The 24,840-nt window shown below is 55.6% G+C and overlaps 3 protein-coding genes across 3 annotated transcripts; all 3 read left to right on the top strand.

Moving 5' to 3' along the window:
- Window positions 1-1,664: 1,664 nt before the first annotated feature.
- Window positions 1,665-2,079, top strand: MIND_01100900 (AB hydrolase-1 domain-containing protein; the record flags this gene model as incomplete). Its single annotated transcript, XM_037367577.1, has 2 exons — window positions 1,665-1,679; window positions 1,726-2,079. The coding sequence occupies 2 exons, from the start codon at window positions 1,665-1,667 to the stop codon at window positions 2,077-2,079; spliced, it is 369 nt and encodes a 122-aa protein (XP_037216971.1).
- Window positions 2,080-2,187: 108 nt separating this feature from the next.
- Window positions 2,188-2,999, top strand: MIND_01100800 (AB hydrolase-1 domain-containing protein; the record flags this gene model as incomplete). Its single annotated transcript, XM_037367576.1, has 3 exons — window positions 2,188-2,420; window positions 2,461-2,666; window positions 2,719-2,999. 3 exons carry the CDS (start codon window positions 2,188-2,190, stop codon window positions 2,997-2,999), a joined length of 720 nt encoding a protein of 239 aa, XP_037216970.1.
- A 14,596-nt stretch (window positions 3,000-17,595) lies between these two features.
- Window positions 17,596-18,672, top strand: MIND_01100700 (Carboxymuconolactone decarboxylase; the record flags this gene model as incomplete). Its single annotated transcript, XM_037367575.1, has 3 exons — window positions 17,596-18,071; window positions 18,110-18,315; window positions 18,368-18,672. The coding sequence occupies 3 exons, from the start codon at window positions 17,596-17,598 to the stop codon at window positions 18,670-18,672; spliced, it is 987 nt and encodes a 328-aa protein (XP_037216969.1).
- Between the last annotated feature and the right edge of the window lie 6,168 nt (window positions 18,673-24,840).

The following is a 24,840-nucleotide window of genomic DNA, read 5'->3' as shown; positions in this document are numbered from 1 at the left end:
GCGCAGTCGGGCTGGCTCTGCTAATTGCCGGCGATGAAGCAGCTTGGGGCTTTGGTGAGATACGTCGGTACGGCGGGTTTGGAGTATAGTCGTCAGCGTAAGCATTTTCGCTCGCAGCTGGAGACTATTTGCAAAGACTTACTGTGATATTCAGGGCAAGATAGACCTTGGCGTGGAAGAGCGGCATTGAACGCGGGAGACGAAGCCGGCGATTTGGTGACTTGGGTCATAGCTGGCGGCAATGCGGCTTGTTTGGTGGGCAGTGGTGACTTGGGAGTTGGCGTCGGACTTGCGAGATATGCCCAAGAGTGGCGAGTTAGCCTGAGATAGTGCCGACGATAGATGCTGAGTGTGCTCGCCGTTCGCGGCAGCGAAAGAGTCCGTTGTGAGTTTGAGAGCACGACAGAGGGCCGTTTCGAGCCCGGGCGGGTGGAAGATGACGGCAAAAGGCCGCTGTCAACGAGCACGTGCCTGCTTGAGGCTGTACCTTCTTCTAACCACCAACACGCGCCCGCCTTGACGCTGTTTCCCGAGCTGGTCGCGAACGCTGGCTTGTTGCGAGCCCAGGGAACAAGCTAACCCGGGCCGAACTCGCCGTCTTGGCTGACCACCGCGGCTTGCTTTCTGGCGGCTCCATATGTTTGCGGGCCATTGAGGCTGCTGCCTCGTCCCAGCGCTTGCGTCGGCAACTTCAACGCTGCCACGGCCCAAGTAAGCATCTACTATTTAGACTTCATTTGCTTCAACTCTGACTCTTCTACCAGCTCTACTGCCGTCCTTCAACCCATTCCTCTGCGCCTGCATCGAACTGTGATGTCAGTCTCGGCGCTTCGACCCGGTAATCTGACCGGGCCCAGTTGCGCGGTAAGTACTTTGTCGTTGACTCCGTTCTCGCTGACATGTTTAAATGGGAGTCTGCTACGGTTTGTATCCTTTATCGGCGGGTACTACTGGTCTCAAACGAGAGTTTGGCTGCGCCACCCGGAACAGCTTGCGTCTATTCGTGTTTAGTAGAGGGCAGCTTTGTACTTGCGCGTTAGTACTTTTCTTCGACTCCCTTTATTTCCGCTGACACGCCTGGACAGTCTGGATAACAACGTTGACAAGCACCGTTATTCAAGATGGATGCGGGATAGTAGTCACTCGCGAGCGGTACCAGTCGGCAACACTGATATTTCCAGAGTTCTTGTTGCTTTGAACGTGGGAGTGCAATGAATCTATGTGAGTACTTTGACTCGATTTGGCGGCGCTGACATACTCTTTCTGCTTCCCAGACAACGCGCTTTTCCGTTGTCCCCGATAGCCGTTGGAAAAATTGGGGCTGATGACGACAAGGCCGCGATTGACTGTGCGACGGTGAGTTTGGACGCTCATTTTATGATTAAGCTGATGTCGTCGCTGCAGATTGTGCGCGAGCATTTATTTGCTCGAGGGTGGCGAGAAGTAATGGTGGACTTGCTTTGGGAGCAAGGTAAGCTTTTCTTGTCCGTTGTCCTCTGAGACTCATGTTACTGCAGAGTTGTTACTGTTTTTTTTGTTGTTCTCTAGTTGATGAATATTGACTTTTGCTGAGACTTGACTGGCGCGTGAGTTTGGGGCTGATCCATTTGTGGTCTGCGCAATGAGCTCGTCGTTGCGACGTGCGCGCTGCCCTCGTCGTCGTTATGAGCGGCGAAGTCGTCAGCGTGATACGCAAGTCGGAGGGCCAATGTGCAGTTGGTCCAGGCGACGTCCGAGATCCGAGTCGCCGCAAGAAATCATGCAGCTTACGAATGGATTCACCATGAGCATGTTGGCCGTTCCCATGGCCTCACGACTTCTCAACTTTGGGCCATTCGCGATACTATCCACCCCCCTCAACTGAATGTCCTCTCCCCTCTCTATTCCGCTGCCCTGGCCTTTGCCGACCACAGCACTGTACACGTGAAGGTTCCGCAGGATGTCATGTCCGATTTACAACAGCACCTCCAACCACTTGCATCGAGTGTTAATCTCGATGTCGCAGATTTGCTGGTTGAAGCTGCCGCAGTGGTCGCAACCTACAACATGGTCTCGCCTTCTTGGTCTCTTTGGACATAGCCGGATCTTCTGACGATGTCGTTCCATGGCCAGTCGACAGCACTGAACACACAATCGAGCTGGCGCCCAACGTCAACATTCATGCCATAACACTCGTCACCCACCCCAATGCTCCTTGGATTGCCTTCTCAAATTCATTGCTCACGGACGAGGGGATGTGGGAATGGATTGTCCCACATAATTGCACCGGCTTCGTCAGCCCCGAATTGGCCGTTCAAAGGCACCTACAACATCCTCCTCCATTCTCAACGCGGTCATGGCCAGTCGTCTGTTTCGGCAGCGCCGTGCACTATCCCTCTCCTCGCACATGATCTGGCTCATCTCATTTCCATTCTTATTCCGTCAGGAAAAGGGTCAAATGCGTCATCGGTGTCTCGCAAGGGGTGCTGCCGCTCTAGCCTTTGGTGCACTCTATCCCACGCTCACAGAAGGCGTTATTTCATGTGATACGGGGCCCAAAACTGCTCCAGGGAATGCGGAAGCATGGCAAGAACGTATTGCCCTTGCAAAAACAAAAGGCATCGAGGAGCTAGCTAGTGTGACTGTTGACCGCTGGTTCCCTTCTCCGTCCAAATGTGGACAAGGAGGTTCGAGATACGGAAGGACAGAAACAATCAAGAAAATGATTGCGACCACCAGCATCCCCGCTTTCGAGCTCGGAGCAGGCGCTCTCATGTCGTGACGACCTACTCAAACCGCTTTCAGAAGACGGCGTCGATTTGCTGCACAGCGATGTCAAAACCAAAGTGCTGCTTGTTGCCGGCGAGCTCGATGGCGGGGGTAAAGTTGCAGCTGGAATGAAAGGATTGCGCGAAAAATGGCTTGAAGCTACGCCAGCTGCCAAGGTCGACCCGCCGAGATTGCCGGGCGGGTCATCTTCCGATGATCGACCGAAACAGAGAAATACTGGGAAGTCGTGAGCGCATTCCTGAAGGGGTTGTGACCTGGGAAGAGGCATTATTTGGCTTGACGACGAACAAATGTACATCTAGTTGTAATTGTACAAAGAACAAAAGACCTTGTACAAAAAACAAAAAGCACTGCACAAGGAACAAGAAGCACTGTTCAAAGAACAAGAAACACTTTGTCCAAGATTACGATCTTATCGATGGTGTCATTGTCTGTGACTCGTATAAATTGCCATCGTGACCCAGCGCGTCGATCACATAAGCCCTATCCCTTCTTTCTCTCTTCAACGTTCAATTCGCTATGCCGTGCGTCTGCCCTTCTTCTAGTAGTATAACTCTCTTCAGCACGCGTGCAGCGCAGATCATGTGTGTATGCGTCTCCACCCTCAAATATTTCACATGTCAAATGTTACCCCCGCTTGCACGCCGCGCTCCAACGCTAAGTCGCGCTCGCTCGCCAAGTCGCGCGAGCGAGGGACCCCTCTAATATACCTCTTTTCCTCGCGCACGGACCTCTAAAAAGTCACGAGTTAAACCTACTGGGGGAGAAAATTTGAGGTTTTGGACCCGTCTAACGGCAGTCTCGGGCATCGTTTGGGGGAGACAGGGTTTTGGAGTAACTTTCGGGCACTCCGGGCAGGCATAGAACAGTGTAAAGTCATGTATTGGCCTATTGATAACATCCAGGCGCTACTAAGACGCGTCGCGGCGCGCGTTTGATCCACCCGGCCCGGTTCATTCATTCCGACACCAAGTCCTCCGCAACAGCGACAGAGCGCTAAGCACGCTCCGTTCATCGCCCTCCCTCACGCGGGCCTCCGGCGGTTCGAACCTGCAAAAAAATTGAGCTCTTTAACACTAAAATGCACTTACAAAGTAACGGCGCAACGGCCAAAATGTGCCCAAGTCCACGCTTTCAGCTGGTTGATGGCCAGACGTGTTGCCGAAGCTGTCGCAAAGAACCGGAGGGGCAAGACGGGAGTCGACGGCAAAGGGCGGGCCGGCAAGCGGAGGAGTCGGGCGGGCAGGAGGTGTGACACGCGCAGCCAGAGGGTGGAGCGGCCGCAAACTTGAAGGCAGCAGGCCGGTGACAGAATGTGACACGGCTGAGTCGTTGCAAAGGTTGGCGGGCAGTCGGGAAGGAAGGTCCGGACTGAGTGAACGTGGCAGGAAACGACGCGGCCACCATCTCGTTGCCCTCCAACTCCAGAAATTGCCCGCCCGCGGCGTCCCAGGAAGTTGATGGCCGAGATTATCCCGCGGGAAGGTGGAGCAAGTCCGCCGTCGCGAGGCTAATCCGCCAACCACAGCCCTCGGCCCGTGGCGTCAAGGCGCCTCGGCACAATGACACGTTTGGAGTCGATTGTCACGGTGGGTATGAAAGCAACGGCCGAACGGGGGGGATTGTAGTAAGAGCTGAGTGAACGCAGACATGTATCCCGCGGAGACAGTAGCCAAAGGACGTGCCGGCAAGAAAGGGAACGCGGGCCAGCTCCCCGAGCAGGCGGTTGATGCCCACCTTGAGGGGTCCGGGCCGGGAGGGAACGTGACGCAGGTGGCCGGGCAACCAGGTGCCGGATGATAACTTTCCCTCGGCCCATCCATCTCGTCAACGCCGGGTGGACCATCGAAATTGATGGCCAAGGAGGGTGGGCGGTTGACTCGGAAAGGGTAGGACGCAGAGCAGGCCGGCTGGCCGCTCGCCAGATGATGGTGGTATGTTTGGGAAAGGATAGGCCGAGCTTGAAGGATGTGATGGCCAATATTATCGCAGGGGATGATGGCAGCATGCAGCAAGGCCGGACCAGGAATATGACGCCGGCATTAACAGGCTGAGCGTGTTCGCCGTGAGGGAGAGTTGTCGCGAAGGGTGTAGCTCGGTGATGGTCAGACTCGGAAGGTTGTTCGGCGTGTTGGCCGGAAGTCCATGGTCAACGCGAGGAAGTGAGGGCCGGCCGGGAGGCAGGAGATGATGGCGGGACATGAAAGAGAAGTGTGGCCGTGTGTACACCACACAGCCGAGAACTTTGCAGGCCGGGGGCGGCATGCGCGCCTCCGGCGGCAAGGCCCTGCAAAAAAGTGAGCCTTGAATCAGAAAAAAGCGGGTCAGAATGCTCACCAAAATACCATCAAATCGTGATGATGGCATCAACCCGTGGTCAACTGGCAGGGCAGGGGGGCCTGTGAGGAAACCACACAGCCGAAAGCTTTGAAGTCCAGGGCGGCTTGTGCGCCTCCGGTGGCAAAACCCTGTGAAAAAAGTGAGCCTTGAATGCTGGAAAAAGTCAGCCAGAATGCTCACCAGAATACCATCAATATTTGATGATGGGATCAGCGGCGGCCGATGCCGGGCTCGGCAGAATCCAAATATGGAAATAACCTGCACCGAGGAAGTGGAGGTGGGAGACAAGGAATGTGGGAGCACAAGCTCCAGCATCCGATGAAACTGAACATGCCTCCGGCAGGTCAAAACCTGAACAAAAAAGTCAATTATTTTTCACGCTTTGGCGGGGATCGAACTGCTTACGTAATGCAGACAGTGTCGGTACAATCAGCGTGGAACAGCGAGGGATGCTAGGCAAAAAGCCCCAGCATCCGAGGTGGTTGCGGTAGGGACAGGATGTGCCTCCGGCGGGTCAAAATCCTGGAAAAAAAGTCAGTTAATTATTATGTTTTGTTTGGGAGTCGAACCGCTTACGTAATGGGCTTGAGGTCTCCAAATCAAGCGGTCAAGTCGGCAGGCAACTGCGAGCTGTGCTGAGGCAAAATCCTCAGCATCTGACAACGCTGTGCGAGAGGCGCTATGTGCCTCTGGCGGGTCAAAAATCCTGAAAAAAAAGTCAGTTATTACTCGTCCTAGGGTGGGGCTCGAACTGCTTACGTAATCGTCTGGCGATCCCTAAATTTCGCCAAGGCAGCCGGCAAATTTGTTGGCATGGCGGAGCGTTGAGACGCAGGCAACAGCGGTATTGGGGACGGACAGAGCTACGAGTGGTGAGCTGCTGAGAGCATACAGCAGTGAAGATCAACCCACAAGGTGTTGCAAAGGTTCCCCCCATCGCGGACACGAGCACCAGAGAAGATGCATGATTTCACAAGCCAGAGTGCTGACGCCGCATAGACAGGGACAAGACAACTGGAAAAACGATGTCACAATGGCAAGAAAGCTGGCTTGAATAAACTTACCAGTCCCAACAACAGCGGCAGAGCAAAAGCTTGAAAGCTTTACTCGGGATGACACTTAGCGCGCTGGTTTCTGTTGAAGATGAACAAATGATCAAAAGGGAAAGGCATAAGTACTCACAGCTGCGTCGAGAACAGTGATGATGCCTCGCATCCCTGTCGAGAGTAGCTCAGGTCATGATGGCCAAGAATACGAGTGGGAGGTCGTTGGACTCGCACATTGCTGCTGGCGGAGGGGATGGTCGCAGCAGATTGACGCCGCCGAAAGGGAATGTTAGCGCAAAGGGTTGATTCTGAAGACGGAACATCAACCAAGTGAAGAAAGCAAGTAAAAGTCCACAAACCTTGGTTTGAACCGGCACCAAAGGGCCCCGCCTTAGAACAACGGGCAAGGAGGATGTTGATATCGGGAAACAAGCCCTTGATGCAGAGCCAGAGGGCAGTCACAACCCGCTTGAAGCCACGGTCAGCGTTCGCTAGGCCTGTCTGTAAAGAAACAAATTAGCACGCTGGAGAGTCCAACAGAGGGAAGACTTACGAGCCACTGGCAGAGGCGGCGGCGGTGCCAAGCGCAAGGACATGCATGGTGGTGGAGCTGTTGGTCACGGTAGCCTGAAGCAGGTCGAGGGTTCAAGTTGGCGCTCTCCATAGTCTTCAACAACAATGACGACTCGGAGGAGTTGAAGAGAGCTACGCTCCGAGTGGGTCAGTGTCGTGTGGTGGTGGTGTAAATTTTCGCTGCCGTATATGCCGTCGTGATCGTGGAAACGTCGCCGCGTAAGAATTTGAAGGAGCGGAAGGGGGCTTGACTGCCAAGTCCAAGCTCAAGTTGGCGCTCCCCGTCTGCAAGAAGTCGCAGACGACTGAAAAAACACGGTCAGTGAAGGGAATAAAGAAGAGGAAGGTGAGGTACTAACCATGGCTGAGTCGAGCGAGGCTCTGCAGACCAAGTTCAAGGACGTTGATGGGTTGGCTGGGCTTGAGAACGCCTTCGCTGGGCGGCGGCCTCAGTTTTGGGCACAGAAAACACGCTAGAAAGTGTTGGTCAGTAACGAGGGAGGAATGCAGAAGAAGGCAAACATACGAGCAGGATGGAGGCGGCGACATCGAAGAGAGAGGTTGTCGAGGGTGACGACGAGAGGGATTGTGGTGGAGCGGAGACAACCAGGAAGAGGGCGTGACCTTGTTGACAAGCACGGGTTTGATGAGTGATCATGCCGTAGATGTGATAATATGTGATTGATTGCGGGCGGAGATCGTTGTGAGCCGTCGGGCGGCTTGCCCGTGAAGCGGCGAGCATCACCATGACCGTGAGTAGATACGGGCCAGTCGTGAGAGGGTACGCATTTCCATCGCAAGTCCACTCCAAAGTTGGTGGGAGTAGTAGAGCCCATGGTGGCGCGCGCCAAGTTACCGCGGAGTTATTTTGGCCTTTCCGGCATCGTCCGGTGGTCGCGGCCAGGGTCAGGGAAGCGAGCTGAAGCGAGCACCGCCAATGGAGCTCGGGCGGCGTTTCAGGGAGCACTCAGGGTCTCGTTACCATACCACAGAAAGGAAGCGGCAGATATGAATGGCAACAGGTGACAGGCGGGGGTGTGCGCGATCTTTACCCGACTCAGTCAGAAAGTATGGTCTCCTTGCTCAGGTGGCTGCTGGCCTTTCACCCTTGTTGCTGACGCGTTCAACGCTTTTGCTTTTGCATAGCAGCCTTTATTTTCCTTTTTGAACAAGTTTGACACCAATAATCTGGCGAAAACAACGCGTTTTCGACGCGCCATATGCCAGATTTTCTCTGGGACGCGTTACCTCTCGCCGCTCAACTTTCTATCGCCATCACCACTCACACCTGAATCCAAATCAGGTAATCCCCCCGGTACACCTCGGAATCATCGAGCCTCACACATTTTGACTGGGGTCAAATCAGACAATTTTAAGAGATTATGAAGTCCTGGTCTACCACCTATATCCGAGCCTTATCAGCCCTTGCGATGCACAACTGTTTGCGTCGCAACTGCAATATCCAGATTTTGCATCGCTGCAGCAAGTGTGGCCCATATTGCCCGATTAAATGTGCCGGAAGGTGGGAATGAAGTTTCATTTCCCTGAACAGTTGCCTGATTGTTCACTAGTCGTCGTCAACGTACGATCTTGGCCAAATATTGCCGCCGCAGTGCTGATTCCCGTGTTACCAAGCACGGGCGGGCGATCGAAGCACTGCAACGACTCCATTTGACAGGTATAGCCGTGTTGTAGGTTGTGCCGCGTCTATTGGGGTCTCGCAAGGCTCTCTCCCAACCCAGTTTCGACTCGATCCCTGGTTTGTTATTTCATGAGTTGAGCACCCATTCTGTGCTTAATCTATTCACATTCTGCCTCAGAGATACTCGCAAGTACTTTCCCTAGCTAGCCCACGTTTCAAAATAGCTCGCTTACGCATTCTAGACTGACATTTCATCCATTCCAGAAATGATCATTGCAACGATAACGACACTGTCCAGCCCGGGCGGTGTACGTTATGGAAGCCCCACTCGCTAAGAGTATATAAGGCCGTGGCCTTCAACTGTTGCGCAACCCCCTCTTTCTTTCCTCCCACCATCTTCGATTGTCAACCTCACGTGTCATTGCTCGTCCCTTTCCAATCCCAACCCCATTCCTCACATGTTCCACTCAGCCTTCGATTCATCGCTGTTCTCTTCTGAACAGTCAGTAAATCATCCTCTCGTCGTCATTGAGCACGCTTACCGTTCCCCAGATTATCCTAATTCGCCTCACTTGCTCGCGTCCCTGCAACGTTGTGCTGACGCTCTTAGAGTTTGCAGACGGTGGCGCGTGTCGTTGGTTTTGCAAGTACAGTTTCCCCCCATCGTTGTGTATCCTGCTTACCGTTCTCTAGTTGTGGTCGACTCCCATATCCCGCCGACCACCCTTGTTTGATTCCCTTCACTCATTTCCCACCGTCCTGCTGACAATCTTGTAGTTTGTTTGGGCATCGTCGACGACGGGTGTTAGCGCATGGCCTTGCGCGTTGGAGGCGAAACTGTGCACTGACAATAGGTGAGCGCGCTTTTTCTCTCGTTCAAGTAGCTGAGCATGCTTACCGTTCCCCAGACCGCATTCCCGCCGACTCTCCCATCCCATTTATCCAGCTCGTTCGCTTCATCTCGCTCACTCACGAGTTTTGCTGACCTTGTTGTAGTGTTCGCAGCACACGTTAGTTTTCGCCAGAGCTACCCGCCAACTTGAACGCTGAGAGAAGGGGCCGTTATCGCGTTTCAATTCCTGCCGTTCTGCTTGTACTGACCTGACTGCAGTTTTGGCGCGATTTACGGTTGCTTTGGGAGTCGTTGCGGGGTTCAAAGAGGCCATTTTTGACTGCCCAAGTACGTGTTATGGCGATTTAGGCTTGTGTCTTGGACCATTAACTCGTTATAGGTCTCTTCGGCCAGAATTGGCGCAGTCGGGCTGGCTCTGCTAATTGCCGGCGATGAAGCAGCTTGGGGCTTTGGTGAGATACGTCGGTACGGCGGGTTTGGAGTATAGTCGTCAGCGTAAGCATTTTCGCCGCAGCTGGAGACTATTTGCAAAGACTTACTGTGATATTCAGGGCAAGATAGACCTTGGCGTGGAAGAGCGGCATTGAACGCGGGAGACGAAGCCGGCGATTTGGTGACTTGGGTCATAGCTGGCGGCAATGCGGCTTGTTTGGTGGGCAGTGGTGACTTGGGAGTTGGCGTCGGACTTGCGAGATATGCCCAAGAGTGGCGAGTTAGCCTGAGATAGTGCCGACGTAGATAGATGCTGAGTGTGTGTCGCCGTTCGCGGCAGCGAAAGAGTCCGTTGTGAGTTTGAGAGCACGACAGAGGGCCGTTTCGAGCCCGGGCGGGTGGAAGATGACGGCAAAAGGCCGCTGTCAACGAGCACGTGCCTGCTTGAGGCTGTACCTTCTTCTAACCACCAACACGCGCCCGCCTTGACGCGTTTTTCCCGAGCTGGTCGCGAACGCTGGCTTGTTGCGAGCCCGAAGGAACAAGCTAACCCGGGCCGAACTCGCCGTCTTGGCTGACCACCGCGGCTTGCTTTCTGGCGGCTCCATATGTTTGCGGGCCATTGAGGCTGCTGCCTCGTCCAGCGCTTTGCGTCGGCAACTTCAACGCTGCCACGGCCCAAGTAAGCATCTACTATTTAGACTTCATTTGCTTCAACTCTGACTCTTCTACCAGCTCTACTGCCGTCCTTCAACCCATTCCTCTGCGCCTGCATCGAACTGTGATGTCAGTCTCGGCGCTCGACCCGGTAATCTGACCGGGCCCAGTTGCGTGGTAAGTACTTTGTCGTTGACTCCGTTCTCGCTGACATGTTTAAATGGGAGTCTGCTACGGTTTGTATCCTTTATCGGCGGGTACTACTCGTCTCAAACGAGAGTTTGGCTGCGTCACCCGCGGAACAGCTTGCGTCTATTCGTGTTTAGTAGAGGGCAGCTTTGTACTTGCTGTCAGGGGAACCTCCCTTTCGGCCCCTCGGAGACGATCCCGATTCCGGTCCGACTCCGGTTCCGGCTCCGGTGATCGCATCACCGCCTCCGTCAGGCGCATCGCCGCCCCCGCCTGGCGATCCCCTGGGACCTGGCCTGCGACATGGCGCAGGCATACTGCACGGAGCAACGATCAACCTTGGCGCGTCAAGAGCGCAGTATATAGTTCCGCTACCTAGCAGGCGGACCCTTAGAGTTTCTTCTCTTTGGATCCTCCCCTGCTAGGTCAGCTTCATTTGTATTTGCTTACCAATGTTCACCCTTTGGATCCTCCCCTGCTAGGACCTTGATCTCAGGCCTCCGGGGTTGCCCTTACAGCAGAAGAAACTCTCTACGGGATCAACCGGACAAGATTGCTAGGTTCGGGCGCTGACTCAGGCTCGGAATACGAGTCCGTTCCGCCCTCGTCACCGCCCCTACCACTTGTCCCCTCCTCCTCTGTCACTCCTGTCGTCCCCGCACCTGTCATGCCTTCCGGAGCTACTCCTGACGCTGACACTCGGCTGGATGCACTCGAGGCGAAAATCGACCGCCTAACTGAGGCCCTTACTTTTCTCACCACCCAGGCTTCCGCTGCCGCTGCCGCCGCTAATACTGCTGGCGGACCCCAAACAACACCACCCCCGGAGACGTCGATTCCGACTCCGACTCCGGCTCAGGGCGATTCCGAAGCCCTCTTTGGCGACATCAACCTCGCCTCAAAATTGGTCTTGCGACCAAACCCTCCGTTCACCTTCAACGGCGATCGGAAACGCGGCCGCCGCCTTTTCCGCGGTCCGCACCGCGCCTCGCCCGCCTTGCCCCTGAGGCCTTTGTGGTCAACGGAGAGGCGAGTGAGGAAAAGGCCGTCCGCTATGCCATGTCGTTTATGGCAGAAGGACCCGCTCAGCAATGGGCGGAGCGCCACGGAAGCAAAGCCCCGTTTCCGTTTCCGTCCTGGGGCTCGTTCGTTTCCGAGTTTCGACTCCGGTTCGTCGAGGAGAACGAGCAAGATCATGCTCTCTCCAAACTGGAGACTTCCGCCTATCACATGGGCACAAAGGATGTCTACCAGTACACCGACGACTTCGAGGACCTGATGGACCTCGCCGGATTCGAAGACGCGTTGGTCAAGGTGACCAAGTTCCGCCACGGACTTGACCCCTTGATCAACAACGGAATCACGTCCTCGAACGACCCCCGGACCTCCGGGACTACCTTAGCTGGCGCACCCGGGCCTTCCGTCAATACGAGGCCCTGGTCCGGGCCAAGCTGATCAAGTCAGCCGCCCCCAAGACGCCTGGCGGTTTGATTCGGACTCCGTTTCCGGTCAACCGCATCCCGGCTCCGGCCCCTTTCCGCCCAGTGGCTCCGGTCGTGCCACCCGCGGCCCGCGCCCCGCTCCGGCGCCTCCAGCTCCCGTCCCCATGGAGTTGGATCGCACTAGGGCTCGGGGTGCCCCTCGTCGCGCCTGCTTCAGGTGCGGCGACCCAAACCATCTCGCCCGGGATTGCCCCTCCCCGCGGACGTCCGCTCAATGGACATCCTCGACGAGGTGATCCAACAACTCGGTGACGAGATGTTAGCGGAGTTGATCGCCCGCTACTCGGACACAGCTGCGCTGCCGGAGACAGCTGCGGAGTCGATGGCCGGAGAGGATTTTGTCCCCGCGACGAGTGACTGGTGTGCCCTCGTTCGGCGTCCATAAATCGTTTCGCTTGTTTGTATGACGAATCAATTCCTTTGCCCTACAACGAGCCTGAAACGAAAGACATACCCTCCCCTGCCCCCATTTCGACTCCGTCTCCGACTCCGCCCGCGACTCCGGTTGTCGTCCTTCGCCGCCTCACTGCCTGGGAAAAGAAATTGCCCAAGCAGTACACTGTCGCTGCCTCCCCTGGAGTAAACTCCCTCCACCTCCCGTTGGAGCTAGAGTCCACCACCAGTGCGTTGAAGCTCTCCCTTTCTGGGCTTGTTGACTGTGGTGCCACCTCCGACTTCATCGACACGAACTACGTCGCCGGAATGGCATTCCGGTCCGCACCCTGGCGCAGCCGATTCCGGTCTTCAACGTCGATGGCACTCCGAATGATGCTGGCTCCATCAACCAGATCGCGGACTTGGTCCTACGCTACAAAGGCCATTCCGAGCGCGTTCAACTCGCCGTCACCCATCTCGGTAAACAAGACCTCATCCTGGGGTACTCTTGGCTGCGGAAGCATAACCCAGAGATCGATTGGGAAACCAAGGAGGTCAAGATGACGGGTGCCCCGCGGCTGCTCCACTTGCCGCGAGGAAGAACGGTTGAACGGACTGAGCTACGGCGACTCCGGCTGCTCCAGAAGCGACTCCGCTCCGGCCCGTTCCCCTGGTCTGCGCCATGGACCTTTCTGGGTCTGATGAGCGGAGACGATTCCGTTTCCGGCGACGACTCCGGCCTGCCTGATCTGACGCCGGGACTCTGACGACGACGATGACGATGGTCAGCTTGAAGATGGTGACCGCATCTTCTACACCTCGTTCCGTCCCTCGGAGGAGATACGCGCTGGCAGTACTGTCTCGCAGCGCCTGGCTGAAGCCTTCGCCAGGAACTCCGCTCCCCCGCCCTCCGAGATCCCGGGCTGGGCTAAAGAGTTCCAGGACGTCTTCAACAAGGAGTCTTTCGACACGCTCCCGGAACGGAGAACCTGGGACCACGCCATCGAACTCGTCCCCGACGCTAAGCCGGCCAACTGCAAGGTGTACCCCATCTCGCCCCTTGAGCAACGCGAGCTCGACGCGTTCATCGAGGAAGGGCTGTCGACGGGCCGGATTCGCCCCTCCAAGTCTCCGATGGCGTCTCCGGTCTTCTTCGTCAAGAAGAAGGACGGCGGACTCCGCTTTGTCCAGGACTATCGGGCCCTCAACGCGATGACCGTCAAAAACCGGTACCCCCTTCCGCTGATCAACGACCTCATCAACCGGCTCAAAGGCGCTCGTTACTTCACCAAACTCGACGTTCGTTGGGGCTTCAACAACGTCCGGATCAAAGAAGGTGACGAGTGGAAGGCAGCTTTCCGGACTAACCGAGGCCTGTTCGAGCCCTTGGTGATGTATTTCGGCCTGACAAACTCTCCCGCGACGTTCCAAACGATGATGAATGACATTTTCCAGGACCTCATCCTTTCCGGAGACGTCATGATCTACCTGGACGACATCCTGATCGCCCATTCCGACCTCCGGAAACACCGACAGATCGTCCAGGAGGTCTTGCGCCGACTCCGAGAGCATAAGTTGTACCTCCGAGCGGAGAAGTGTGACTTCGAAAAATCGTCAATCGAATACCTCGGAGTCATCATCTCCCACAACCACGTCGAAATGGACCCCGTCAAGGTCGCAGGCGTCTCCGCCTGGCCGACTCCGGAAAACAAGAAGGATGTTCAGCAGTTCCTTGGGTTCGCTAATTTCTACCGCAGGTTCATTCGCGACTTCTCGGCCCTCGCGTCCTCTCTTTGCGCTCACCAAGAAGGACCAGCAATGGACTTGGGGCGACGCGGAGGCCTCCGCGTTCCAAGCGATCAAGGACGCGGTCACCTCGGAACCGGTCCTGGCGATTCCGGACGACGCACGGCCTTTCCGACTCGAGGCGGACAGCTCTGATTATGCGACGGGGCGGTTCTTTCACAATCCGCCCCGGACGGGAAGTGGCACCCTGTAGCATTCTATTCCAAAAGCTTAAATGATGTCCAGCGCAACTACGAAATCCACGACAAGGAGATGCTCGCGATCATCCGCGCACTCGAGGAGTATAGACACTTCCTCGAGGGTGCCGCGCATCCCGTCGAGATTTGGACTGACCATAAGAATTTGGAGTACTTCAGGAAGACGCAGCACCTCAACCGGAGACAGGCCCGCTGGTCCCTCTACCTCTCCCGGTTCGACTTCACGCTGCACCACAAGCCCGGTCGCGACATGGGCCGACCTGACGCCCTCTCTCGGAGACCCGACCACGGAATCGATTCCGACAACTCCGGCGTCGTCCTTCTGCGGCCCGAACTCTTCCACGTCCGCGCACTCGAGGGTGTTTCCGTTTCCGGTCCCGGTTCCGAACTTCTTCGCGACATTCGCGATGCCCTCTCCGGTGAGCCTGACCTGGAGGAGCCCGTCGCACTAGCGGCCCGGCAACTCCTAAAGGTCCAAGGTCAAGCTCGAGGCCCCCGCTCCTCACGCTCCGACGAGTGGGCCGTCTCCGGTGGTCTTCTCCACTTCCGTGGGAAGATTGTCGTGCCCAAGGACAAGGACCTCCGGAGGCGCATCATCGAGCTCTGCCATGACACTCGAGTCGCCGGACATGCCGGTCGCTTCAAGACCTTGGAGTTGGTCTCCCGGAACTACTGGTGGCCTCAGATGTCTCGCCATATCGGCCGGTATGTAGCGACCTGTGACTTGTGCTGTCGCACCAAGGCGCTCCGGAGACTGCCCCACGGAGAGCTACACCCGACGGAAACACCCCGAGCGCTGGCATACCGTCTCCGTCGACTTCATTGTCGAGCTCCCGAGGCCCATGGGTACGACGCGATCATGGTCGTCGTGGACACCCTTGGGAAGCGAGCCCACTTCTCCGAGTGCCATACCACGGTCGATGCAGTAGGAGCAGCCCGCCTCTACTACCGGAATGTCTGGCGCCATCACGGGACTCCGGAGAAGTACGTCTCCGACCGTGGCTCACAGTTCATCGCGGACTTCACCCGAGAACTCTGGCGTCTAATCGGCATCAAGCCAGCCACGTCCACCGCGTATCATCCGCAAACGGACGGTCAGACAGAGCGCGTCAACCAGGAGTTGGAGCAGTACCTGCGGATCTTCACCAACTATCAGCAGGACGACTGGGATGAGCTGATTCCGGCCGGGAGTTCGCTTACAACAACCACGTCCACTCATCCACGCAGCAAGTCCCCTTCATGACGGACACGGGACGGCTTCCGCGCATGGGCTTTGAACCCGGAGCCCGTTCCGCTATGGAGTCTGTGAACGAGTTCCGCGACCGAATTGCCACTGGGGTTGCCGAAGCCAAGGCCGCGCTCACTAAGGCCAAGGAAGAGTATAAGCGCTACTACGACCGGAGACGCACTCCGTCTCCGGAGTTCAAGGTTGGCGACCGTGTTTGGCTGGATGCCTCTGACATCAGGACGACTCGCCCCTCGGAGAAGTTCTCCCACCGCCGCCTCGGTCCGTTCAAGATAGTCGCGGAGATCAGCAAAGGTGCCTACAAGCTCGACCTCCCTCCGCGCTACTCGAAGCTCCACCCGGTCTTCCCCGTCGTCAAGCTTGAGCTCGCCCAAGACGACCCCTTCGACGGACGCCCCGGCTACGACCAGCCCCCTCCGGACCTCGAGGACGGAGTCCCGGAGTGGGAAGTAGAGGAGATCTTGGACGCAAGGGTGAGGTATAAACGGCTGAATTACCGTCAGATGGAAAGGCTACGACGCGTCGCACGACCAGTGGGTCCGCTTCGACCGCGTCTTCGCCCCGGACAAAATCGCGGAGTTCTACCGTAAGTACCCTGGCAAACCACGGCACATCGCCTCCGCAACCTTCGACTCGATTCCGTTCCGGTCTATGCGTCGGGACGCCGCATTCAAAGGGGGGGTGATGTCAGGGGAACCTCCCCTTTCGGCCCCTCGGAGACGATCCCGATTCCGGTCCGACTCCGGTTCCGGCTCCGGTGATCGCATCACCGCCTCCGTCAGGCGCATCGCCGCCCCCGCCTGGCGATCCCCCTGGGACCTGGCCTGCGACATGGCGCAGGCATACTGCACGGAGCAACGATCAACCTTGGCGCGTCAAGAGCGCAGTATATAGTTCCGCTACCTAGCAGGCGGACCCTTAGAGTTTCTTCTCTTTGGATCCTCCCCTGCTAGGTCAGCTTCATTTGTATTTGCTTACCAATGTTCACCCTTTGGATCCTCCCCTGCTAGGACCTTGATCTCAGGCCTCCGGGGTTGCCCTTACACTTGCGCGGTTAGTACTTTTCTTCGACTCCCTTTATTTCCGCTGACACGCCTGGACAGTCTGGATAACAACGCGTTGACAAGCACCGTTATTCAAGATGGATGCGGGATAGTAGTCACTCGCGAGCGCGGTACCAGTCGGCAACACTGATATTTCCAGAGTTCTTGTTGCTTTGAACGTGCGGGAGTGCAATGAATCTATGTGAGTACTTTGACTCGATTTGGCGGCGCTGACATACTCTTTCTGCTTCCCAGACAACGACGTTTCCCGTTGTCCCCGATAGCCGTTGGAAAAATTGGGGCTGATGACGACAAGGCCGCGATTGACTGTGCGACGCGTGAGTTTGGACGCTCATTTTATGATTAAGCTGATGTCGTCGCTGCAGATTGTGCGCGAGCATTTATTTGCTCGAGGGTGGCGAGAAGTAATGGTGGACTTGCTTTGGGAGCAAGGTAAGCTTTTCTTGTCCGTTGTCCTCTGAGACTCATGTTACTGCAGAGTTGTTACTGTTTTTTTTGTTGTTCTCTAGTTGATGAATATTGACTTTTGCTGAGACTTGACTGGCGCGTGAGTTTGGGGCTGATCCATTTGTGGTCTGCGCAATGAGCTCGTCGTTGCGACGCGCGCGCTGCCCTCGTCGTCGTTATGAGCGGCGAAGTCGTCAGCGTGATACGCAAGTCGGAGGGCCAATGTGCAGTTGGTCCAGGCGACGTCCGAGATCCGAGTCGCCGCAAGAAATCATGCAGCTTACGAATGGATTCACCATGAGCATGTTGGCTGTTCCCATGGCCTCACGACTTCTCAACTTTGGGCCATTCGCGATACTATCCACCCCCTCAACTGAATGTCCTCTCCCCTCTCTATTCCGCTGCCCTGGCCTTTGCCGACCACAGCACTGTACACGTGAAGGTTCCGCAGGATGTCATGTCCGATTTACAACAGCACCTCCAACCACTTGCATCGAGTGTTAATCTCGATGTCGCAGATTTGCTGGTTGAAGCTGCCGCAGTGGTCGCAACCTACAACATGGTCTCGCGCTTCTTGGTCTCTTTGGACATAGCCGGATCTTCTGACGATGTCGTTCCATGGCCAGTCGACAGCACTGAACACACAATCGAGCTGGCGCCCAACGTCAACATTCATGCCATAACACTCGTCACCCACCCCAATGCTCCTTGGATTGCCTTCTCAAATTCATTGCTCACGGACGAGGGGATGTGGGAATGGATTGTCCCACACATAATTGCACCGGCCGTCAGCCCCGAATTGGCCGTTCAAAGGCACCTACAACATCCTCCTCCATTCTCAACGCGGTCATGGCCAGTCGTCTGTTTCGCAGCGCCGTGCACTATCCCTCTCCTCGCACATGATCTGGCTCATCTCATTTCCATTCTTATTCCGTCAGGAAAGGTCAAATGCGTCATCGGTGTCTCGCAAGGGGTGCTGCCGCTCTAGCCTTTGGTGCACTCTATCCCACGCTCACAGAAGGCGTTATTTCATGTGATACGGGGCCCAAAACTGCTCCAGGGAATGCGGAAGCATGGCAAGAACGTATTGCCCTTGCAAAAACAAAAGGCATCGAGGAGCTAGCTAGTGTGACTGTTGACCGCTGGTTCCCTTCTCCGTCCAAATGTGGACAAGGAGGTTCGAGATACGGAAGGACAGAAACAATCAAGAAAATGATTGCGACCACCAGCATCCCCGCTTTCGAGCTCGGAGCAGGCGCTCTCATGTCGTGACGACCTACTCAAACCGCTTTCAGAAGACGGCGTCGATTTGCTGCACAGCGATGTCAAAACCAAAGTGCTGCTTGTTGCCGGCGAGCTCGATGGCGGGGGTAAAGTTGCAGCTGGAATGAAAGGATTGCGCGAAAAATGGCTTGAAGCTACGCCAGCTGCCAAGGTCGATTCGCCGAGATTGCCGGGCGCGGGTCATCTTCCGATGATCGACGAAACAGAGAAATACTGGGAAGTCGTGAGCGCATTCCTGAAGGGGTTGTGACCTGGGAAGAGGCATTATTTGGCTTGACGACGAACAAATGTACATCTAGTTGTAATTGTACAAAGAACAAAAGACCTTGTACAAAAAACAAAAAGCACTGCACAAGGAACAAGAAGCACTGTTCAAAGAACAAGAAACACTTTGTCCAAGATTACGATCTTATCGATGGTGTCATTGTCTGTGACTCGTATAAATTGCCATCGTGACCCAGCGCGTCGATCACATAAGCCCTATCCCTTCTTTCTCTCTTCAACGTTCAATTCGCTATGCCGTGCGTCTGCCCTTCTTCCAGTAGTATAACTCTCTTCAGCACGCGTGCGGCGCAGATCATGTGTGTATGCGTCTCCACCCTCAAATATTTCACATGTCAAATGTTACCCCCGCTTGCACGCCGCGCTCCAACGCTAAGTCGCGCTCGCTCGCCAAGTCGCGCGAGCGAGGGACCCCTCTAATATACCTCTTTTCCTCGCGCACGGACCTCTAAAAAGTCACGAGTTAAACCTACTGGGGGAGAAAATTTGAGGTTTTGGACCCGTCTAACGGCAGTCTCGGGCATCGTTTGGGGGAGACAGGGTTTTGGAGTAACTTTCGGGCACTCCGGGCAGGCATAGAACAGTGTAAAGTCATGTATTGGCCTATTGATAACATCCAGGCGCGCTACTAAGACGCGTCGCGACGCGTTTGATCCACCCGGCCCGGTTCATTCATTCCGACACCAAGTCCTCCGCAACAGCGACAGAGCGCTAAGCACGCTCCGTTCATCGCCCTCCCTCCACGCGGGCCTCCGGCGGTTCGAACCTGCAAAAAATTGAGCTCTTTAACACTAAAATGCACTTACAAAGTAACGGCGCAACGGCCAAAATGTGCCCAAGTCCACGCTTTCAGCTGGTTGATGGCCAGACGTGTTGCCGAAGCTGTCGCAAAAGCCCGGAGGGGCAAGACGGGAGTCGACGGCAAAGGGCGGGCCGGCAAGCGGAGGAGTCGGGCGGGCAGGAGGTGTGACACGCGCAGCCAGAGGGTGGAGCGGCCGCAAACTTGAAGGCAGCAGGCCGGTGACAGAATGTGACACGGCTGAGTCGTTGCAAAGGTTGGCGGGCAGTCGGGAAGGAAGGTCCGGACTGAGTGAACGTGGCAGGAAACGACGCGGCCCACCATCTCGTTGCCCTCCAACTCCAGAAATTGCCCGCCCGGCTCCCAGGAAGTTGATGGCCGAGATTATCCCGCGGGAAGGTGGAGCAAGTCCGCCGTCGCGAGGCTAATCCGCCAACCACAGCCCTCGGCCCGTGGCGTCAAGGCGCCTCGGCACAATGACACGTTTGGAGTCGATTGTCACGGTGGGTATGAAAGCAACGGCCGAACGGGGGGGATTGTAGTAAGAGCTGAGTGAACGCAGACATGTATCCCGCGGAGACAGTAGCCAAAGGACGTGCCGGCAAGAAAGGGAACGCGGGCCAGCTCCCCGAGCAGGCGGTTGATGCCCACCTTGAGGGGTCCGGGCCGGGAGGGAACGTGACGCAGGTGGCCGGGCAACCAGGTGCCGGATGATAACTTTCCCTCGGCCCATCCATCTCGTCAACGCGGGTGGACCATCGAAATTGATGGCCAAGGAGGGTGGGCGGTTGACTCGGAAAGGGTAGGACGCAGAGCAGGCCGGGCTGGCCGCTCGCCAGATGATGGTGGTATGTTTGGGAAAGGATAGGCCGAGCTTGAAGGATGTGATGGCCAATATTATCGCAGGGGATGATGGCAGCATGCAGCAAGGCCGGACCAGGAATATGACGCCGGCATTAACAGGCTGAGCGTGTTCGCCGTGAGGGAGAGTTGTCGCGAAGGGTGTAGCTCGGTGATGGTCAGACTCGGAAGGTTGTTCGGCGTGTTGGCCGGAAGTCCATGGTCAACGCGAGGAAGTGAGGGCCGGCCGGGAGGCAGGAGATGATGGCGGGACATGAAAGAGAAGTGTGGCCGTGTGTACACCACACAGCCGAGAACTTTGCAGGCCGGGGGCGGCATGCGCGCCTCCGGCGGCAAGGCCCTGCAAAAAAGTGAGCCTTGAATCAGAAAAAAGCGGGTCAGAATGCTCACCAAAATACCATCAAATCGTGATGATGGCATCAACCCGTGGTCAACTGGCAGGGCAGGGGGGCCTGTGAGGAAACCACACAGCCGAAAGCTTTGAAGTCCAGGGCGGCTTGTGCGCCTCCGGTGGCAAAACCCTGTGAAAAAGTGAGCCTTGAATGCTGGAAAAAGTCAGCCAGAATGCTCACCAGAATACCATCAATATTTGATGATGGGATCAGCGGCGGCCGATGCCGGGCTCGGCAGAATCCAAATATGGAAATAACCTGCACCGAGGAAGTGGAGGTGGGAGACAAGGAATGTGGGAGCACAAGCTCCAGCATCCGATGAAACTGAACATGCCTCCGGCAGGTCAAAACCTGAACAAAAAAGTCAATTATTTTTCACGTTTTGGGGGGGATCGAACTGCTTACGTAATGCAGACAGTGTCGGTACAATCAGCGTGGAACAGCGAGGGATGCTAGGCAAAAAGCCCCAGCATCCGAGGTGGTTGCGGTAGGGGACAGGATGTGCCTCCGGTCAAAAATCCTGGAAAAAAAGTCAGTTAATTATTATGTTTTGTTTGGGAGTCGAACCGCTTACGTAATGGGCTTGAGGTCTCCAAATCAAGCGGTCAAGTCGGGCAGGCAACTGCGAGCTGTGCTGAGGCAAAATCCTCAGCATCTGACAACGCTGTGCGAGAGGCGCTATGTGCCTCTGGCGGGTCAAAAATCCTGAAAAAAAAGTCAGTTATTACTCGTCCTAGGGTGGGGCTCGAACTGCTTACGTAATCGTCTGGCGATCCCTAAATTTCGCCAAGGCAGCCGGCAAATTTGTTGGCATGGCGGAGCGTTGAGACGCAGGCAACAGCGGTATTGGGGACGGACAGAGCTACGAGTGGTGAGCTGCTGAGAGCATACAGCAGTGAAGATCAACCCACAAGGTGTTGCAAAGGTTCCCCCCATCGCGGACACGAGCACCAGAGAAGATGCATGATTTCACAAGCCAGAGTGCTGACGCCGCATAGACAGGGACAAGACAACTGGAAAAACGATGTCACAATGGCAAGAAAGCTGGCTTGAATAAACTTACCAGTCCCAACAACAGCGGCAGAGCAAAAGCTTGAAAGCTTTACTCGGGATGACACTTAGCGCGCTGGTTTCTGTTGAAGATGAACAAATGATCAAAAGGGAAAGGCATAAGTACTCACAGCTGCGTCGAGAACAGTGATGATGCCTCGCATCCCTGTCGAGAGTAGCTCAGGTCATGATGGCCAAGAATACGAGTGGGAGGTCGTTGGACTCGCACATTGCTGCTGGCGGAGGGGATGGTCGCAGCAGATTGACGCCGCCGAAAGGGAATGTTAGCGCAAAGGGTTGATTCTGAAGACGGAACATCAACCAAGTGAAGAAAGCAAGTAAAAGTCCACAAACCTTGGTTTGAACCGGCACCAAAGGGCCCCCCTTAGAACAACGGGCAAGGAGGATGTTGATATCGGGAAACAAGCCCTTGATGCAGAGCCAGAGGGCAGTCACAACCCGCTTGAAGCCACGGTCAGCGTTCGCTAGGCCTGTCTGTAAAGAAACAAATTAGCACGCTGGAGAGTCCAACAGAGGGAAGACTTACGAGCCACTGGCAGAGGCGGCGGCGGTGCCAAGCGCAAGGACATGCATGGTGGTGGAGCTGTTGGTCACGGTAGCCTGAAGCAGGTCGAGGGTTCAAGTTGGCGCTCTCCATAGTCTTCAACAACAATGACGACTCGGAGGAGTTGAAGAGAGCTACGCTCCGAGTGGGTCAGTGTCGTGTGGTGGTGGTGTAAATTTTCGCTGCCGTATATGCCGTCGTGATCGTGGAAACGCCGTCGCGTAAGAATTTGAAGGAGCGGAAGGGGGCTTGACTGCCAAGTCCAAGCTCAAGTTGGCGCTCCCCGTCTGCAAGAAGTCGCAGACGACTGAAAAAACACGGTCAGTGAAGGGAATAAAGAAGAGGAAGGTGAGGTACTAACCATGGCTGAGTCGAGCGAGGCTCTGCAGACCAAGTTCAAGGACGTTGATGGGTTGGCTGGGCTTGAGAACGCCTTCGCTGGGCGGCGGCCTCAGTTTTGGGCACAGAAAACACGCTAGAAAGTGTTGGTCAGTAACGAGGGAGGAATGCAGAAGAAGGCAAACATACGAGCAGGATGGAGGCGGCGACATCGAAGAGAGAGGTTGTCGAGGGTGACGACGAGAGGGATTGTGGTGGAGCGGAGACAACCAGGAAGAGGGCGTGACCTTGTTGACAAGCACGGGTTTGATGAGTGATCATGCCGTAGATGTGATAATATGTGATTGATTGCGGGCGGAGATCGTTGTGAGCCGTCGGGCGGCTTGCCCGTGAAGTGGCGAGCATCACCATGACCGTGAGTAGATACGGGCCAGTCGTGAGAGGGTACGCATTTCCATCGCAAGTCCACTCCAAAGTTGGTGGGAGTAGTAGAGCCCATGGTGGCGCGCCCAAGTTACCGCGGAGTTATTTTGGCCTTTCCGGCATCGTCCGGTGGTCGCGGCCAGGGTCAGGGAAGCGAGCTGAAGCGAGCACCGCCAATGGAGCTCGGGCGGCGTTTCAGGGAGCACTCAGGGTCTCGGTTACCATACCACAGAAAGGAAGCGGCAGATATGAATGGCAACAGGTGACAGGCGGGGGGTGCACGCGATCTTTACCCGACTCAGTCAGAAAGTATGGTCTCCTTGCTCAGGTGGCTGCTGGCCTTTCACCCTTGTTGCTGACGCTTCAACGCTTTTGCTTTTGCATAGCAGCCTTTATTTTCCTTTTTGAACAAGTTTGACACCAATAATCTGGCGAAAACAACGCTTTTCGACGCGCCGCATGCCAGATTTTCTCTGGGACGCGTTACCTCTCGCCGCTCAACTTTCTATCGCCATCACCACTCACACCTGAATCCAAATCAGGTAATCCCCCCCGGTACACCTCGGAATCATCGAGCCTCACACATTTTGACTGGGGTCAAATCAGACAATTTTAAGAGATTATGAAGTCCTGGTCTACCACCTATATCCGAGCCTTATCAGCCCTTGCGATGCACAACTGTTTGCGTCGCAACTGCAATATCCAGATTTTGCATCGCTGCAGCAAGTGTGGCCCATATTGCCCGATTAAATGTGCCGGAAGGTGGGAATGAAGTTTCATTTCCCTAAACAGTTGCCTGATTGTTCACTAGTCGTCGTCAACGTACGATCTTGGCCAAATATTGCCGCCGCGCATGCTGATTCCCGTGTTACCAAGCACGGGCGGGCGATCGAAGCACTGCAACGACTCCATTTGACAGGTATAGCCGTGTTGTAGGTTGTGCCGCGTCTATTGGGGTCTCGCAAGCCTCTCTCCCAACCCAGTTTCGACTCGATCCCTGGTTTGTTATTTCATGAGTTGAGCACCCATTCTGTGCTTAATCTATTCACATTCTGCCTCAGAGATACTCGCAAGTACTTTCCCTAGCTAGCCCACGTTTCAAAATAGCTCGCTTACGCATTCTAGACTGACATTTCATCCATTCCAGAAATGATCATTGCAACGATAACGACACTGTCCAGCCCGGGCGGTGTGCGTTATGGAAGCCCCACTCGCTAAGAGTATATAAGGCCGTGGCCTTCAACTGTTGCGCAACCCCTCTTTTCTTTCCTCCCACCATCTTCGATTGTCAACCTCACGTGTCATTGCTCGTCCCTTTCCAATCCCAACCCCATTCCTCACATGTTCCACTCAGCCTTCGATTCATCGCTGTTCTCTTCTGAACAGTCAGTAAATCATCCTCTCGTCGTCATTGAGCACGCTTACCGTTCCCCAGATTATCCTAATTCGCCTCACTTGCTCGCGTCCCGCAACGTTGTGCTGACGCTCTTAGAGTTTGCAGACGGTGGCGCGTGTCGTTGGTTTTGCAAGTACAGTTTCCCCCCATCGTTGTGTATCCTGCTTACCGTTCTCTAGTTGTGGTCGACTCCCATATCCCGCCGACCACCCTTGTTTGATTCCCTTCACTCATTTCCCACCGTCCTGCTGACAATCTTGTAGTTTGTTTGGGCATCGTCGACGACGGGTGTTAGCGCATGGCCTTGCGCG

This window comes from Mycena indigotica, assembly GCF_014461135.1.
Source record: "Mycena indigotica strain 171206Taipei chromosome Unknown Mind.scaff0009, whole genome shotgun sequence".
Taxonomy (NCBI): domain Eukaryota; kingdom Fungi; phylum Basidiomycota; class Agaricomycetes; order Agaricales; family Mycenaceae; genus Mycena; species Mycena indigotica.
This window is presented reverse-complemented; position numbering and strand designations above follow the sequence as displayed.